The sequence below is a fragment of the Ovis canadensis genome, chromosome 4 (assembly GCF_042477335.2).
Source record: "Ovis canadensis isolate MfBH-ARS-UI-01 breed Bighorn chromosome 4, ARS-UI_OviCan_v2, whole genome shotgun sequence".
Classification (NCBI taxonomy): domain Eukaryota; kingdom Metazoa; phylum Chordata; class Mammalia; order Artiodactyla; family Bovidae; genus Ovis; species Ovis canadensis.
The window spans coordinates 59,355,196-59,373,803 of record NC_091248.1 but is presented as its reverse complement, the minus strand read 5'-3'; the positions used below and the strand labels follow the sequence as shown (position 1 = coordinate 59,373,803).

Here is an 18,608-nt window from a genome sequence, read left to right as displayed (position 1 = left end):
ATTAACTTAGACTTACTACTGAACCAAGTCAGCTTTTTAACCACTTTAATTTTCCTATAAAAGTGGGATATGCACTTCTTACATCCTTAGGAAGGAATGTATTTGTGATACATCTATGGAGTGTTCTATCAGACATACAGATTTGGTTTAGTAGAGATGTACAGCATAGGCTTTAGTGGACGTGCTGACAGTACACTGGAACATGGAATCTAATCTCACATTGCCTCTACAGCATTGGGTATCTGCCTCAATTTTGTTAAAACTTTTTTCCGGTGTAAAATGAGAGTAGTTTATAGGCTCTCAGCCAGCTAAAAGTTTTGTAATTAAGCAGCTCTTTTTTCTATGCTATAAGGAACTAGATTTATCAGAAATATAAAATTTCTTATGACAGTGTTTTTGAACCCAATAGTCCAACTGTGTATTTTAAAATCTGATTTTTTAAAAAATGTCTGGTAAGTTAAGTATATTTTGAGACCAGAAATACAAAGCATTTCTTTCCTTTTGTCTCAGATAATTTTCTGGGATGTGAGCTATCTAAAGTTTTTTTTCCCCAGTTAATATTGGGTTGGCCACAAAGTTTGTTTAGGTTTTTCCATAAGATGGAAAAACTTTGCAGTCAACTCAGTACTGGTATATGTGTGTCTAATCTCAAAGTAGCTTCAAGATTACACACCAGATTCAGATGGGCACTTACCAAATGACTCATCTGAGAAGGTGTTCCAAAACAGTTTTCTATAAATTAGGATAACTATTTCAAATAAAATTTGTTTCTTAAACAGGTCCATGCACAGATTTCACCCCTTGGACAACAGAAGAACAGAAGCTTTTGGAACAAGCTTTGAAAACATACCCAGTAAATACACCTGAAAGATGGGAAAAAATAGCAGAAGCAGTGCCTGGCAGGACAAAGAAGGACTGCATGAAACGATACAAGGTTGTAGATCTTTAGTTTATAGATTCCATTATCATTTAAATTATGTTTTTGTACTTCTTTCAATACCACCATAGATGTGGGGTCAGTATTAGACATTTCCTAGCTCTGACAGTTAAAAAAATCAACCTTTTCAGTACAGATTTATCCAATTTGAATGTTTCACATATTTGAAACACTAGAAATGTCTGCAAATCCTGACAACTTTTTGTCTAAGTAAAATGTTTGTCTTCTTCCTAGGAACTGGTTGAAATGGTAAAAGCAAAGAAAGCTGCTCAAGAGCAAGTGCTGAATGCAAGTAGAGGCAAGAAATGACTTATGACAATCTTTGTTGTGTGTGCATTTTTATAATAAAACTGAAAATACTATACAAATTTTCATTCTTAAAATTATACTTAAAGTGTGTCCCAGCATAATTTCTCAGAGTTCAGAGATCTACGATTCACTGTAGTGGTCTTATCCTTTCAAAATCTGACATATGGTATTTTATTCATATTTACCAGTATATGTGTTTTTTTTTTCTTTACAGCTTGAGGGTCTCAGTTTTATAATGTTCCAAATGTTTATTAGGAGCATTTTTAATCATGAAGCCAGCGCATGTTACTGCAGATCTGGTTAAAATCTGGTAGTTGCTCAATAGGACCTAAGGATTTAAAAGAAAAGACAGTTATAACTAAATAGAAGGAAAGTCCTTAGCCAACTTTCTGCATGGGAGACTAGGAGTCAGGCTTACCAACAGCAGCAACAGCTGGACTCTTATCATAAATATATTTGGTACACACTTCTCGAATTATCTCAGCATTTACAGCCTGAAAAATTGAAGATACATGCATTCTGAGTTTTTTGTAGTAGTAAAGACATTGTATACCTGGAATGTTTTAGAGCTAAAGCAAATTTTATGATACCTATCTTGAGGTGTTGTATTGATAACAAAGACTATTTATACAAGATCCAACAGTATCTAAGGACTACTTACATCAATTCTTGCTTCAAGCTCAGGGATGGGAATTCTTCGATTATAGCATAACATTTGCCTACCTATATCTTCACAGATGGGAGTGGAACCTGTTTTAAAGAAAAAGGAAAACTAAGGACTGGAATCTAGATTAACCATGTGAAAATAAGACCTAAGTCTTCATTCTTTTACCATCAAGTTGCAGCAACATGTTTGTTTTCAGAAGATTTCTGGCTCGTGCAACTTCACTTTCAGTGACACTTGTACACAGTCGCATCCTAAAAACCATTTGGAAAAATCAAAGGTCAAGTAATTTGAAAATGTTATGTGTTTTATGAGTTAATGACCTAAAGAAAGGAAGGATGCTATATTCTCTGTTACACCACAATGTACAAGTGATTATGAACTCAATTTAGTAAAAATTGAAATTACTATCTATCCCAACAGTTACACAAAAGTTAAAATATTACTATTTTCCTGGTAGGGTTAATTTCTCAAAAGTGATATGGTTAGCAGAGATTCACTACAGTATAAAAATAGGCTGACTGCATTTTGAGAACTTCTACAGTCATTTTGAAAATTTGTGAATCCCCATGTGTTAGGATCTGACTTGCTAGGGGATAGACAGATCAGTGGGTCACTGGTTTCTCAAAATAATCTAGCTGAGTCTAACTTAAACCTAATAATTAATTATTACATCTCTTTTAAGTCTGCCTTAGACAGTAAAGTGTGCCTGCAATGTGGGAGACCTGGGTTTAATCCCTGCGTCAGGAAGATACCCTTGAGAAGGAAATGGCAATCCACTCCAGTACTCTTGCCTGGAAAATCTCATGGACAGAGGAGCCTGGAAGGCTACAGGTCATGGGATTGCAAAGAGTCGGACACAACTGAGCTACTTCACTTCACTTCACATCTAGCTAGAGTGTAAACCATTTAAGAATGGTGTAGGAAAGGGACCAGAGCTAAATAACAGTTTTCCAAGAAGCCATGGGACCTTCTGCCTGTCTCAAGGTACTAGTTTTGACTAAAACACTACATTTCTTTTAGCAGATTCATTTTTGTAACAATGAATGACTTTTATAACTTTTGAAGACTTTTACAACTTCAGACTCATTTTTATAACCCAGCCTTTCCAAGCCAGATAGGTTTAGAAATATTTTCTAAAATTCTAGTTGGCATCTAAACATTTTTAACTTTTTAAGATCTTTCTGAAAGAATCTGCTACTTAATGATTAAGAACTTTCTATAATATAAATCAGCTTCACATGAAACCCAGAAGAAATGTGATCTTTTAAACATTGCAACAATTGCTACTATTGAACAGGACTTAGTCTTGTTCTCTTAATAAAATGCTATCACCATAAAAAATTAATCACCGTCAACAGTGTAAAAGAACAAAGTAGTCTAAATTGGTAATTCTTAAGCAAGATTTAAATTATTTTCTCACCATTCTTTTTGAACAACATGTAGCATATCTGCAACAGTAGCTGGTTCACAAACCATGTAGATTCCCCACAATCCTGTATCTGTGTAGGAAGTGTTGAAAGACTGGAAGCTATGGCAGAGGTTGCCATGACAGGTAAGCTGGGCCAGCTTGCTAGATAAATTCTGTAAGGAAAAGAAACTGTCCAGGAGAACTGTAGGTATACATGTGCGGACTACCAGAAAGAAAAACGAGCTGTAGAAATAGTGACTGCCCCAAAAGGCTGCATTTCTCAGTTTTATTCAGCAATATCTCAATAAAAAGCTAAAACTCAATGAAACTAAGAATTGTTACCTCACCAGCCCAATGCATCATCCCCAGAGAAAGTCATAATGTTAAAAGAGTTAATCCTTAGAAGCTACACACCGACTTCTAAAATAATACATTATCATACTAAGAGATTATCATACTAAGAGAAAAGCAAAAATATCACTTATATGTAGAATCTTAAAAGATACAAGTGAACCTATTTACAAAAGAGAAACAGACTCACAGACTTTGAGTTTGCGATTAACATATACACACCACTATATATAAAATAATCAACAAGGACCTATGCATGCCACAGGGAACTCTAAGTAATACTCTGTGAATGGATTTATATAAATATATCACTTAGCTATATACCCAAAACTAACACAACTACATTATAAATCAACTACAATATAAAAATTAAAACCAAAAAAGAGAAGTGACAAATCCTGTCAGGACAGAGCTATCCCTAAAATTAAAAATGGGATGATTTCACATACTGTAGTTTGGGCACATTCTCAGGATCCCTTGGCTAATCCAACCCAGCATTCCACTTCTAGCACTGGGATATGGTTATTAATTATATATGTGTTCTGGCTCTGTTGAATAACCATTTATAACCTTATCAACCAAAAAACAAATTATGCCAATTTGCTTTGCCAACAAAAAAGTTAAAAAAGGTTAATTTAAAAAGTAAAATAATGCACTGCTATTACCAACATACTTTGTAGAGCTTTTGGCAGTTTGCTTAAAGATCTGAAATACAGCATGTGAACCTAAGATATTTGTATGAAATATATTTTGTCAAAGTCTTTGAGTACAGATATATACACTTTCTTAGCTATTTAAAATCCTACAGTGATGCTGTTGAGGTGCTGCACTCAATATGTCAGGAAATTTGGAAAACTCAGCAGTGGCCACAGGACTGGGAAAGGTAAGTTTTCATTGCAAAGGAAATGCCAGAGAATGTTCAAACTGTCATACGATTGCACTCACTCCATATGCAAGTAAGCTTATGCTCAAAATCCAAATCCATCAAGCTACGTGTCAGCAGTATGTTAATCAAGAACTTCCAGGTGTACAAACTGTTCAGACTCAAGGTAGAGGAACCAGCGATCCGATGGCCAACTTTCACTGGATCATAGAGAAATCAAGGAAATTCCAGAAAAACATCTTCACTGATTACACTAAGCCTTTTATTGTGTGGATCACAACAGACTGTGGAATATTCTTAGAGATAGGAATACCAGACTACCTTACCTGTCTCTTGAGAAACCTGTATGCAGGTCAAGAAGCAACAGTTAGAACCAGACTTGGAACAACAGACTGGTCCCAAATTAGGAAAGCAGTATGACAGGGCTGTATTACTGTCACCCTGCTTATTTAACTCCTATGCAGAGTATATCATGCAAAATGCCAGGCTGGGTGCATCCCACAGGCTGGAATCAAGACTGCTGGGAGAAATATCAATAACCTCAGATATGCAAAGGATACCACTCTAATGGCAGAAAATGAAGATGAACTAAAGACCCTCTTGTTCAGGGTGAAAGAGTAGAGTGAGAAAGCTGGCTTAAGACTCAACATTCAAAGAACTAAGATCATGACATCCAGTTCCATCACTTCATGGCAAATAGAAGGGGAAAAAGTGGAAGCAGTGACAGATTTATTTTCTTGGGCTGCAAAATATGTGGATGGTGATTGCAGCCATGAAATTAAGATGCTTGCTCCTTGGATGAAAAAGTATGACAAACCTAGACAGTGTATTAAAAAGCAGAGAAATCACTTTGCTGAGAAATGTCCATGTAGTCAAAGCTATGGTTCTTCCAGTAGTCAAATACTGATACGAGAGTTCTGAGCACAGAAGAATTGATGCTTTCAAATTGTGGTGCTGGAGAAGACTCCTGAGAGTCCCTTAGACTGCCAGGAGATCAAACTAGTCAATGGTAAAGGAAATCAACCGTGAATATTCACTGGAAGGACTGATGCTGAAGTAAAGCTCCAATACTTTGGCCACCATACTTTGATGTGAAGGCTCAGCTCACTGGAAAAGATCCTATTGGTGGGAAAGATGGAGGGCAAGAGAAGGGGGCAGCAGAGGATGAGATAATTGGATGAAATCACCAACTCAATGGACATGAGTCTAAACAAACTCCAGGAGATACGGGAGGACAGAGGAACCTGGTGTGCTGCAGTCCACGAGGTTGCAAAGAGTCAGACACAACTTGGCAAATGAACAACAATAATAATTTTGAAGTAATTTCAGACAGAATAGGAACAAAAATAGTACGAAGAATTACCTTTATCCAAATTCCTTAACAACTGTTACTTTTTTTCCTTTATCATTCTCTTTAATATATTTTTCAACTGTTTGAGAATATAGTGCAAATATCCTTTTTATCCCCAAATATTTGTTAATATGCCCTTCTGAAAAACAATGAATTTAACCTCATGACTATGCCAAAGCCTTTGACTGTGTGGATCACAATAAACTGGAAAATTCTGAAAGAGATGGGAATACCAGACCATCTGACCTGCCTCTTGAGAAACCTATATGCAGGTCAGGAAGCAACTGGACATGGAACAACAGACTGGTTCCAAATAGGAAAAGGAGTACATCAAGGCTGTATATTGTCATCCTGCTTATTTAACTTACATGCAGAGTATATCATGAGAAATGCTGGGCTGGAAGAAGCACAAGCTGGAATCAAGATGGCCAGGAGAAATATCAATAACCTCAGATATGCAGATGACACCACCCTTATGGCAGAAAGTGAAGAGGAAATAAAAAGCCTCTTGAAAGTGAAAGAGGAAAGTGAAAAAGTTGGCTTAAAGCTCAACATTCAGAAAACAAAGATCATGGCATCTGGTGCCATCACTTCATGGGAAATAGATGGGGAAACAGTGGAAACAGTGTCAAGACTTTATTTTGGGGGGCTCCAAAATCACTGCAGATGATGATTGCAGCCATGAAATTAAAAGACGCTTACTCCTTGGAAGAAAAGTTACAACCAATCTAGATAGTATATTGAAAAGCAGAGACATTACTTTGCCAACAAAGGTCCAGCTAGCCAAGGCTATGGTTTTTCCAGTAGTCATGTATGGATGTGAGAGTTGGACTGAAGAAAGCTGAGCACTGAAGAATTGATGCTTTTGAACTGTGGTGTTGGAGAAGACTCTTGAGAGTCCCTTGGACTGTAAGGAGATCCAACCAGTCCATTCTAGAGATCAGTCCTGGGTGTTCTTTGGAAGGAATGATGCTAAAACTGAAACTCCAGTACTTTGGCCACCTCATGCGAAGAGTTGTCTCATTGGGAAAGACTGATGCTGGGAGGGATTGGGGGCAGGAGGAAAAGGGGACGACAGAGGATGAGATGGCTGGATGGCATCACTGACTCGATGGACGTGAGTTTGAGTGAACTCCCAGAGTTGGTGGTGGACAGGGAGGCCTGGCGTGCTGCGATTCAAGGGGTCGCAAAGAGTCAGACACAACTGAGCGACTTAACTGAACTAAACGGTTATAAAATTAGGATATTCATGTTGATACAGTACTATGAATGAATCCTCTTTCCTTAATCAAAATTTAACAACACAGCAAAAGAAAAAATAGTTTTTTTTCTTGCCTGGGAACAATCCAGGATCAGTTCATACGTAAGTCAAAATTCATAGCAGTTTTATCTTCTCATTTATTATGGAAATTTACTTTTAAAATCACATACCATTCCTCCTCCGAAAGAGCGATCCCAGTTTCCAATCAGTGTGTTTGCAACCATGAGACAGATTGTATCTGGATGTGCCCAACCAACAGCTTCAACAGCTACCGCAAGATGTGCCAAAGGCATCTTGTCATCCCTCACTCGAATCTGGTTGGGATAAAGGATGCAAAGCTCTAGTTAAGATTACCACTCTGTAACATGCTTGACAAGAAAGCAATTCACCAGTTCTATTAATTGCAAACTTAAATGCTCACCATGACACTCTAGTTTTTTGAACAATCAGGCCTCATTTTACTCCATATTTCAGAAGGATTTCACCAAAAGATCTCCAGCTGAAATACTACAGACACAGCCACCAAATAATTATGTGGTCAAAAAGCTTTGCATTATTTAACTGGCAGAAATAATCATCAGTCTGAATTTTTCTGTCTAAATTTAGGCTTATTTTACAGGCTTATTTTTGTACTGCCAATGCTAGTCTCGTGTAACTGCCAACATCAGGCTTCTTTCCAGATACTGACATATGAGCATCATCCCTAATGTGGCAAACAAAGCTTCTAATGAGGCTTAAAGAAATAGCTGATAGAGAGCAGATTTCTCTAGAAGTTCTGGCTTTAACAGCTATGCACAGAAATGTACTGTGGGTAGACTCAGTCAGGAATAAATCTAACAGTGTCAAAATGTGGGATGTTTTTAAAAGATTAATTTTATGCCCTGCCAATAGGAAAATAGGCATAATGTCAAAAAGCACAAAAGACCAAATAATACTTTCCTTAAAACAGAAAAATAGGTGGTTAAATATATGCAACAGGAAGAAATACAAGCAACTGAGTCCATGTGCATTTGGACTCCTTTGTCCCTCCATTTCACTGTTAGCAACAGGCACATTTTGTACGAACGGTCATAAATACAACACAAGAAAAGCTTAAGAGGCTTGGCCTACCTCACTTCCTGTGAATTTGCACGGAGGCAGAGCTGGTATTTCTCCTTTGTGTGTGGATAAAGATTCACCAAAATGAAATTTTGCTAACTCAAGCAGCTCATCATGGGAAACTCCTATATTGAAGGAAAATATTTCATATATCCAGCAGCAATAAAATGTAAAGCACATAATTAACTGCCAGTACTTCTGTTTACAATGAGCTTAAGGTGGTATAAATGATACAGGTTACACAAGGACTACTTGCGGTCAGTAAAAGCCTTTTCAAGAGTAAGCTCACAAAGCACGTTTTATCCCTGGTGATAAGACTTGCAGTTGCACAGATCTCTCCTTCTGAAGAACAATCAGTTTTCATCCACTGATTCAAAGATAAGGATAACACAGCTTGGAGGTATTACTTTCCATACAAAATCATGTTATATTAAGTAATTAAAAGTCCTAGAATGGTGGTGGTGGTGGTGAAGTTGCTAAGTCATGTCCAGCTCTTGCGACCCCATGGACAGTAGCCCACCAGGCTCCTCTGCCCATAGGATTTGCCACACAAGAATAATGGAGTGGGTTGCCATTTCCTTCTCCAGGGGATCTTCCCGACTCAGGAATCCAACCCAGGTCTCCTGTACTGTAGGCAGTCTCCTACATTACAAGTGAATTCTTTACCAACTAAGCCACTAGAGCCCCCAAAAGTCCTAGTTCAAACTAGCAAAAATGGGTCACTTTTCAATAAAATTTTTAGAGTAGAAAAGAATATGAGCTCTGTATCATTTAAAGAAAGCTGGACATAAGACATGTTTTATTCTCTGTACTCTGCTATCAAAATTCAGGACTAAATAACCTCATATAGATTCCTGAATAAATTCATAGCCAATCAAATACTCACTATTTGCTATCCAAAATTTAATCAGTAATTGAATTCTATAGCCCTATTTTCCAAACTTGAGCCTAAAGAGATTCAGTGAAAGATTCTTAAACTTACAAGACTAATTCAGGCATGGGTAAGTGCCTTAGAAAATATTGCTATGAGATTTTTTTTTAATGAAACATTCCATTAGAACATAAAAGCACAACTTACACCCATATTTTCCAAACAATCTCTGGTATAAAATAAGACAGGGAATGATTATATACACATTCTTTTCACAATCACTACATAGAAGAGCCACCTTGGATATCAGTCCGGATGGTGACTAAACAATAAGAAGACCTTGGTGGTACAAAGATGACAAGCAGAGAGTGTAGACCCGTGAGCATGGACACAATTCTCAGCACCTGGCAACCACCTCCACTGTTTTACTACCTTTATCTGTAGCCCTCCTGGTTGGATGTTCCAGACTTTAAGCTCCTGACCCAGTACCACCTCTACTTACCTCTATCCAAAAGGCAGGAGGGCCAATAATTTCTTTTCTTTTTTTTAAATGAAGCTGGGTCTGGCCTATCTCACTGAATTTATAATGCCACTGCTTATAAGAAACATTATTGCTTATGTACCCATAAGACAATATGCTAATTAATCTAGAATAGGCCATTAATTAATTGTAAGATATCCCAACTCTGACAATGTCAAAATGAACCAATGAACTGTGTGACAAAACCCACTGCATCCATATGCCACCAACAATGGCAGAATCTCCTAGACAACTTAGTTATTGAGGCCCCATCCAACCAACAGTGTCCCCTTTCCAAGGCAGTTTCATTGTGGAACTCCAGTCAGCACCAGCCATTTTAGAAACAGTGGCACTAACTCAAGAGAACTTTAGAGCACATAGAGCCACACAAAGGTAACATGTTTCTGACAGTTAGCCTCATTTTCATCTTCTTCATTATTCCCAAGTAATAAGCTTGAAGTCTATCCGGGCCAACTAGAATTTTAAATTACTGTCATTTCTAAAGGAAAATTTACACAAAAAGAACATTCCATGTAAATCTTCGTTTTGTCTTAAAAAGAGAAAATAAAACTGGAAACCAATAAAATGTACTATTTGCCTAAATTCAGACTACCAGGAAATCTAGTAAAATCTAACCTGAACTTACTTTCTTTCACTGGCTTCAAACACGTTCCTCCAAGGAGGCCTTGTCCTCATGCCACTTTCATGTTCAAATTCCCATTAAATAGTCTCAAAATCCCTTATATCCTTCCCTTCTCAGTAATTAGCAGATCTACTGAATGAACAAACAAATCAAAGAATGAATAAACAACATACTCATCCTCAGGCCATGCCTGACCAAGGATGAAGCTGGTTCTCAAGAAATTTAAAATCTCAAAGAGATTCCCAAACTGTTGAACACTATCTTCCACTGTCATTATCTTCCAGCTCACCCATTTGCCCTTTCCTTGCAAGTAAATTCCATTACATCTGTACACTTATGTACTAGAGGGTCACTAAGTTTTCCTATTAAAAACTCTAATAAGAGAAGATGGGGGAAGTCCGGTTTCAGTGTTCCACATTGCCCTTACCCAGCATACTAAACAATTTGCTCTGTAAAGGAAAACTGAAGATATCTCCCAACAGGATCAAACTGATAAGCGTATCACTCTGTTTAAAACAGTTGTAGAAATTTAAACTTACCTCCAGCAGCAGCAAGTACTATTCTTGGCCCCTTATAATGTGTGGTTATATAATCCACTAAGTCCTTACGATTTATAGATCTGTAAATGGAGTAAGAAAAGCAATACTAAAGGGAAATTTAAAAGCATAGATCCTCACATAATATACCTTTATACCTCACATAATATACCTTTAATATCCAATTAAATTGGATCATTCTAAGTTAAATGCAGTCAGAAATAGGATATATGCAACAAATATCAAAGAATTTCAATATATATATATATAAATATATATAAAATGTAATATCACTTGTTTACTCCAGAAATAGGTATAAACCCAGATACCTGGAAGTCAAGTAGGGCTAAAGGGTCGTTCAAGTACTGTAATGATACCATTTCATTCAGATTATTGGGGGTAAAAAATTACTTTCTGAAACATACTTTTTGAATGTTTGTGAATGTTAATTTTCACAATTCAAATGTTTTCTCAAAAAAGAGAAAAAATCTGAGAATTATACCTACTTGATATTTTCAGTTGGTCCCAAAATTGTCCGTCCAAGTGCAGTATTTTGATAAGCTGTGGCATGAAGATAATCAAAAACAACTTCTTGTAAATTGGTTTCAACTTCCTGCATCTCTCTAAGGATTACTCCACGTTCACGTTCAATCTCTGCTTCTCCCAATGTGCTGTTTTGTATTATATCAGCAAGAATTTCTACAGCTAATTGAAAATAAAATACAAGAAGAAACACTAACAGTCTTAATTTTCACTATTAATATCTATTAGCATCAAAAACCATGATAGTGACCAGCACTCAACAGTGAAATGATTAAACTGGAAGAAATAAATGTTTCTGTACATTTGATATACCTAAAAGGAATAAATTAAAACAAAAAATATAATCCCCTGTGGTACAGATGAGCTTGGAGAAAATTCCTAAATTTGCTAGAATTAGTGTCATCTCAAACATCTTTCCCCACTTAATTCCAATTAATGGTCAGTGTTGGTTAGAGTCTGTTTATCAAAGTCTCTGATAAATGATGATTCAACAGAGCTGGAACAGGTAACAGTTGAAGAAAAGGATAATTACTCCAAAAGACATACATTATCATTAATTATCAAAGGATAATTAAGTGACCCTTGGGGAAAATTGATGAAACCTTCAAATATTTATACAAAAACGACCCTAATTTGTAAAAAGTCACAAGTAAACTAAAGGATATATCATGCTATTAAGCAATTTTATCAGAGAAAGTACATGCTTCTCCAAAAAAGAGAAACCTCAACTATCCGTGAAGAATTAGTATACAGTTATAATCACAATCTAAATTTTAGTAAATAGAAAACAAATTTATCAACTTTCATTTTGTTACTCTACTATAAACTTCTGTTCTTTAAATTCACTTAAAGTGGACTTGTTTCAGAAGCAATAATGTTCCAGTACCAAGGACTTCCTGTACTCAATTACCTCTGTATTGCCCAAAATGACAAAACAGACTGCAAGAATAAGCTGGGACTGAGATTATGACCAAGAGGAAAAAATAATTCGTAAAACCAAATTAAAGCTATCTGTCCATCTAACACCATGTTGTGAATCAAATAAAAAATGCTCCAATAAAATTTAAAAACAATAAAATCCCATCTGTCCAGACAAGTAAAGCCCCAGATGGGTAAGGAAGAGCCCAAAGACAGATGGGAAAATGAGACCTCCTGTATGAAGAGCCTCCTCTATTTGGAAGTAGTAGTCTAGACTGGTACCTAAAAGTGGGGATTCATATTTCCCAATATTTATGTTTTAATCAGAATCTTCTTTCTAATGTATATTTAATACTGAAATTTGAAAGCATAGATCCTCAATAACATACCTGAAATTAAATTGGACCTTAAAGATATTCTAAGTCAAATGCAATCAGAAATAGGATATATACAAGTATCAAAGACTTTACATACACACACACACACACACACACACGTACGTACGTATAATACCATCACTTGTTTATTCCAGAAGCAGCTACAAACCCAGACAACCTGGAAGTTAGGTGGGGCAAACTATTGTTTAAGTATTCTAATGATACAGTTTTATTCAGATTGGTCATCACCAGAGATGGGGGAGGGAAAAATGAGTGAGCTGTTTTAGGTTTATTTGGGGGGGGTTTAGTTTAAATAAATTGAATTTTGGATATTCAAATTTGAAATTGAAATTAATGGAAAGGAAGCTAAGAAAGAAGTGCACTCCAGGAGGAAGAACCAGAATGTGCAAATGCAATAACGAAGCAAGCACGTTCTGTTCAAAAATAAAGCCCAGCAGTCAGAAGATATAAAATATGTTCTGGCTTGTAACAGAAATGAAAAATTTAGATAACAGAACAGAGAAAAAACAAAAATAAAAAGTAGACAGTAAAAGTGAATATATAATAAAACAATTAAAAATCATTTACTAGCCAGGTATGACTCTGGAGGAATTAATATCTGAATCAAGTGTTAGGACCTGGTTTGTACAAGTCTTACAGCCTATAAATATTTAATATCATTTGTCATATTGGTAGGAAAAAGAGGTGCCCCCTCACCCAGAGTTTGATTCACTTATTTTCACATTTCTGGGGTTTACTCTTTCTCAAGAAACATAATGCAAACAGTACTAAATTATTTCTGAATGCCTGTGAAAATTACATATCTGCAGTATAAATAACAATACCTCTTGGCAAATCTTTAGAGAATGCTTTGGCATAATATACAGTCTGCTCTCTGGAGGTATAGGCATTGAGATGAGCACCCATATTTTCAATTTCAAGTTCCAGATCTAACTGGGATCTCTTTTTGGTGCCCTGAAATAAAAGAGAGAAAGGGGGAAAAGAAATATATATATATGTATAATCTCTCCCTTTATCCCTCATTTGTTCTACACAGTGCAGACAATGAATATGACAGAAGCCTATGTACAGTTGGATGTAAGGACCAAATGTGGTTTCTAAACTACCTCAGGCTTCAGAAATAGTGACATTCTTTCAGATGACAGTTACATCCCAAGAGAAAATCTCTGTTTCACTTCTACAGAGCAATTATCAGTCATTATTTCAGGTAATTATCCTGAAAAAAGAAAGATTCTAAAAAATAATAAAAATAAGACATGCATAGGCTTCCCTGGTGGCTCAGAAGTTAAAGCATCTGCCTGCAATGCGGGAGACCTGGGTGCGATCCCTGGGTCGGGAAGACCCCTGGAGAAGGAAATGGCAACCCACTCCAGTATTCTTGCCTGGAGAATCCCATGGACGGAGGAGCCTGGTGGGCTACAGTCCACGGGGTCGCAGAGAGTCGGACACGACTGAGCGACTTCACTTTCACTTTTGAAGTAGTTCTCTTTACCTTACAATAAGACTTTGTGTTTACTGTCTCTTAAAATGCGTTTAAAAAATAATCTTTATAACTTGCCTTGAAAGCCATATGCTCCAGAAAGTGAGCCGTTCCATTATTCTTCTCATTTTCATATCGACTTCCAGCATCAATCCAGAGCCCAACCTTAATACAGTCAGGTAAGAATTAGATAAGACATCATCATCTTTTTTTTTTTTTTTGAGGGGATAAGGTAAGGGTGCGGAGAAGGCAATGACACCCGACTCCAGTACTCTTGCCTGGAAAATCCTATGGATAGAGGAGCCTGGTAGGCTGCAGTCCATGGGGTCGCTGAGAGTTGGACACGACTCAGTGACCTTTCACTTTTCACTTTCATGCATTGGAGAAGGAAATGGCAACCCACTCCAGCGTTCTTGCCTGCAGAATCCCAGGGACAGTGGAGCCTGGTGGGCTGCCGTCTATGGGGTCGCACAGAGTGAGACACGACTGAAGCGACTTAGCAGCAGCAAGGTAGGGGTGGGGGCAGTGTTCTTCCTTTTTCTGACCAATGCTTTCCAGTCTTAACATTAAAGTTTTCTTGACTGGATTGACAATATAATCCTATGAATTATGAGATTTAAAAATTTTAGTCTTCAGTCTACTGGGTGCCACAAATATTTACTTGCCAGCTTTACTGAGGACGCAGATTGTTAGCCCAGTGTGTTACTACAGTCAATAATCAAGTATAAGATAAAGCACATCAGAAGAGACTCAGAAAATCTAGGTTAAGATCCTGGTTCTGTCATGTATTAGTTGTTGTGACCTCGGACAAAACCATTTAACTTCTCGAATCTTGTTTTTCAATGAAATGGATGCAATGATCCCTGCTACAAAGAAGTATTTTAAAGATCAAATAAGACAAGGTACGTAAAAACATTTAGCACACGGTAGTCCAGCAAATATACTGCTCTCATTATTATCAACACTGCACAATACAACCTGCTACAAGATGCAGTCACTTAAACTAAGCACACATGCACCCAGCATGGAGGTATTAGAAGAAACGCTTCACAAGTAACAATCACTTGTCGAGGCAAAATAACCGCTGCTACTTTCAACTACCTGCCAACCTACTGAAAAGCTTTACACATACAGTCTGCTCTCCCCTAATGAGGGGTCAAACTAAATCACTTACTGTGCATGTTGCCAGCCCAGAGTCTTCAGAAGCCACCCTGAGTCCATTCTCCAAACAGGTTACTCGCGTTTCAGGAACGTTCAGAACAACTTGTGTAGCAGCCTGTGTACTTCTCAATCTGTTTCCTCCAAGATATAATGACTGGTTGGGGAGAAAGGAAGCAGCAAAACATATCACTATTCTTAATACAAATTATTGATTAGAAAACCAAATTTATCTCAAAGAGACTCTAAAGTACTCTTTCCTCCTTAACTTTTACTTCACTAGATCCATGCCTTTGCCTACCCTAGGACCATTCCTCAACCAACCACTTTCCTAAAGCCAGCAACATGTCTACAAACATGCCCTTTCCTGAAGAAAAATGAACAGTTTTTGTCATTATCCTAAAAGAAACTACTTTTATTTCAGTACCTCTAGAAATGTTTAGTATTCATAAAGGGAACAAGAAGGGGAGAAAAAAGTCAAGAAAGGGAGAGAAAAATATAAAAATACACGCACAGCATAGAAATGCTTAGCTTCTACTGTTCAAGAAAAGCAAAGTTTTGAAAAGGACAGAAAAAGAAAGGGTAGAAAGAAGGGTAATTACTCAAGCTACACTCTGGCTGACTGATTTATTGACTATGGACTATTCGCAGGTCCCCATATGTTTTCTTCTTTATACATATGTTAAAAGTCCCACGAACTCTAGAGAAAGCTAGTCTCTTACGAGAAAAATACATATACAGACAAACTTTTCCTTTAGCTGCCGCAGGGTTCACAGGAAGCAGAGCTGGACGAGAGCCAGTTTTAGGCAAAAAGAGAACTCGGAGTGGATGGGGGTGGGTCCTCGGTTTTTAACAAGCCCCCTCCCCCTCCCCCGCCCCCCAGTGGTAACCACTGCTTTTAGCAATCAACACGCACTCTTTACAATGACTTCTGAGTAACTGGGGGAGGGGGTTAGTAAACCACGGTCATCCCACACGTCCCTGGCAGGTCACGTGTTGCGGGTGACCAAAGCCAGCCCAGCGCCGACGGGAATAAGCGTCCCCGGCAGCCGGATGCCCCACGGGTCCGGGCTAAGGCCCGATCCGCAGTTGGAGGTGTGCGGGGCAGACGCCCGTTAACTCAGGGTCGCCGCACGGGGTCCTGCGGGTGAGGCCCGCTCTAGCCTGATTCCAGGTGGCACCCAGACAAGTAGACGGAAGCTCACCGGCCCAGCAACGCCTCGGATCAGGAGCCTCTCGGTGAAACCGCAGAGCCGCCGCCGCGCCGCAGAAAACAGCACCGCTCGGGCCGCCGCCGCCGCCGCCGCCGCCGCCGCCGCCATGGCCTCCGTTCTAGACTGTAGGAAGGATGTGCTTCCGGGGTCATGACCTGAGGGCCCAGGCGAGACGGCGGACCCCACCTAGTGACCATGATGGGAATGACAGTCCTGTAAGCGGTCTGGAAGCTTTCTGGACGTGGTGCTGACTGAAGAACACGAATTAGGGAGTCTGTAGAAGCCCTTGGATCAGCGGTTACTTTAATCTCCTACGACGTGCAAGGCACAAATGTAGAAGAGTTAAAGGTAACTTGGGGCAACATATTATCCCAGTGGTGGGTGAAATTGATTGGAAAAGGGGGGATTTGATCCGTAATATGAGGAACATGATTCCTCACTGTCCTTAGAGGAAATCTCCAGTGCAAGGGACGGGCGTGGTGAGGGGAGAGAAGCAAGTATCAGTGTTGACCCCTATTCACACTTCAGCACCTTACAGTCTGGCTCATCCCATTCCACAGAAATTGTTGGTGAAGCCACTAACTGCTGAAAGATGGACATACAATCCTTGACATGGATTTCTTTCTTCATTCTGTTTAAAATTTTTGTTTATTTATTTTCCTGCATGGGGTCTTAGTTGCAGCACACGGGGTTCTTCCTTGGAAAGCGCAGACTTTTCTAGTGGTGGTGGGGCTCCAGAGCAAGAGGGCTCTTTAGTTTGGGCGCCTGTAGTTGACTCTGAACTATTCTAGCTCCGTAATTGCCCGCAGTGGGTATAGTTGCACTGTGGCCTGTGGGATCTTAGTTCCCATGACCAGGGATCAAACCCATATCCCCTGTGTTGGAAGAGGATTCTTTCTGTTAAGATTTGTTTGTTTGCTTATGTGGCTGTGCTGGGTCTTCCTTGCTGTGGCAGTGTGGCTTTCTCTACTTGCAGAGAGAAGGGTTGCTACTGTTCTGCTATCTTGCAGGGGCTTCTCACTGGAGTGGCTTCTCTTGGGCTCAGTAGTTGTGGAGCACAAGGCTTAGTTGCTCTGAGGTATGTGGGATCTTCCCTGGACCAGGGACAGAACTGTGTCCAGTGCATTGGTGGGCAGATTCTTAATCACCAGACAACCAGAGAAGCTCTGGAAGAGGAGTCTCACCCACTGGACCACCAGGGAAGTGGACTTTCCTCCTTGTATCATTTTATTTTACTTTATTTATCTATTTTGGCAGTGCTGGGTCTTGGTTGCTGTGCAGGCTTTTCTCTAGTTGCAGTGAGCAAAGGCTACTCTCTAGTTGCCACTGAGGCACCAGGAAAATCCTCCTTTAAGAGCTGCTCTTTCTTCTAGTCCCTTCTTTACCTCTTGGGCAGCTCTTTATACACATATATCTTAGTGAGACTAAAAATAGCCGGCACTGTACTAACTGTACTATTCCTGTGCTCTTTTATAGATGTAGAAACTGGGATAAATAACTTGCCTGAGTTCAGTTTAGTTCAGTTCAGACACCCAGTTGTGTCCAACTCTACAACCCCATGGACTGCAGCACACCAGGCTTCCCTGTCCAATACCAACTCCTGGAGCTTACTCAAACTCATGTCCATTGAGTCCGTGATGCCATCCAACCATCTCATCTTCTGTCGTCCCCTTCTCCTCCCACCCTCAATCATTCCCACCATCAGGGTCTTTTCAAATGAGTCAGTTCTTCGCATCAGGTGGACAACGTATTGGAGTTTCAGCTTCAGCATCAGTCCTTCCAGTGAATATTCAGGACTGATTTTCTTTAGGATGGACTTGTTGGATCTCCTTGCAGTCCAAGGGACTCTCAAGATTCTCCTCCAGCACTGCAGTTCAAAAGCATCAATAACTCAGCACTCAGCCTTCTTTATAGTCCAGCTCTCACATCCATACATGACTAAAGTTCAGGATACTAATAATAGGCTGTGTAGCTCCAAAGCCTTTGCTCTTAAACACCATGTCATCCTACCCTGAAAGCTGGTGTTCCCCAGGGATTTGGACCTCGGCCTGGGCCTCTTCCA

General features: G+C 38.9%; 3 protein-coding genes across 4 annotated transcripts in view; 2 read left to right on the top strand and 1 right to left on the bottom strand.

Moving 5' to 3' along the window:
* Window positions 1–1,325, top strand: part of DNAJC2 (DnaJ heat shock protein family (Hsp40) member C2) — a 31,456-nt gene extending 30,131 nt beyond the window's left edge. For both annotated transcript variants that reach the window (XM_069587827.1, XM_069587826.1), the window contains exons 16-17: window positions 780–934; window positions 1,172–1,325. In XM_069587827.1, coding sequence (XP_069443928.1) covers window positions 780–934; window positions 1,172–1,246 — 230 coding nt within the window. In that variant the 3' untranslated portion in view covers window positions 1,247–1,325. The remainder of the gene's footprint in view (window positions 1–779; window positions 935–1,171) is intronic.
* On the bottom strand, window positions 931–16,709 carry PMPCB (peptidase, mitochondrial processing subunit beta). The gene is made up of 13 exons (XM_069587828.1): window positions 16,538–16,709; window positions 15,349–15,489; window positions 14,253–14,339; window positions 13,519–13,648; window positions 11,342–11,540; window positions 10,839–10,918; window positions 8,278–8,390; window positions 7,338–7,481; window positions 3,334–3,494; window positions 2,079–2,164; window positions 1,908–1,996; window positions 1,665–1,740; window positions 931–1,574 (listed from the first exon to the last, which is right to left on the bottom strand). Exons 1-13 carry the CDS (start codon window positions 16,652–16,654, stop codon window positions 1,510–1,512), a joined length of 1,488 nt encoding a protein of 495 aa, XP_069443929.1. The 5' UTR covers window positions 16,655–16,709; the 3' UTR covers window positions 931–1,509.
* NAPEPLD (N-acyl phosphatidylethanolamine phospholipase D) overlaps window positions 16,324–18,608 on the top strand; it is a 99,784-nt gene continuing 97,499 nt past the window's right edge. The window contains exon 1 of the mRNA XM_069587832.1: window positions 16,324–16,894. The gene's annotated coding sequence lies outside the window, so the exon portion shown is untranslated. The remainder of the gene's footprint in view (window positions 16,895–18,608) is intronic.

Coding starts and splice junctions, on each gene's coding strand:
- PMPCB (XM_069587828.1), bottom strand. CDS start 16,654: ATGGCGGCGGCGGCGGCGGCGGCGGCGGCGGCGGCCCGAGCGGTGCTG. Junction 10,919..11,341: donor GGACCAACTGAAAATATCAA/GTAGGTATAATT, acceptor CTCCATTTACAG/ATCTATAAATCGTAAGGACT. Junction 1,741..1,907: donor AGCTTGAAGCAAGAATTGAT/GTAAGTAGTCCT, acceptor TCAATTTTTCAG/GCTGTAAATGCTGAGATAAT.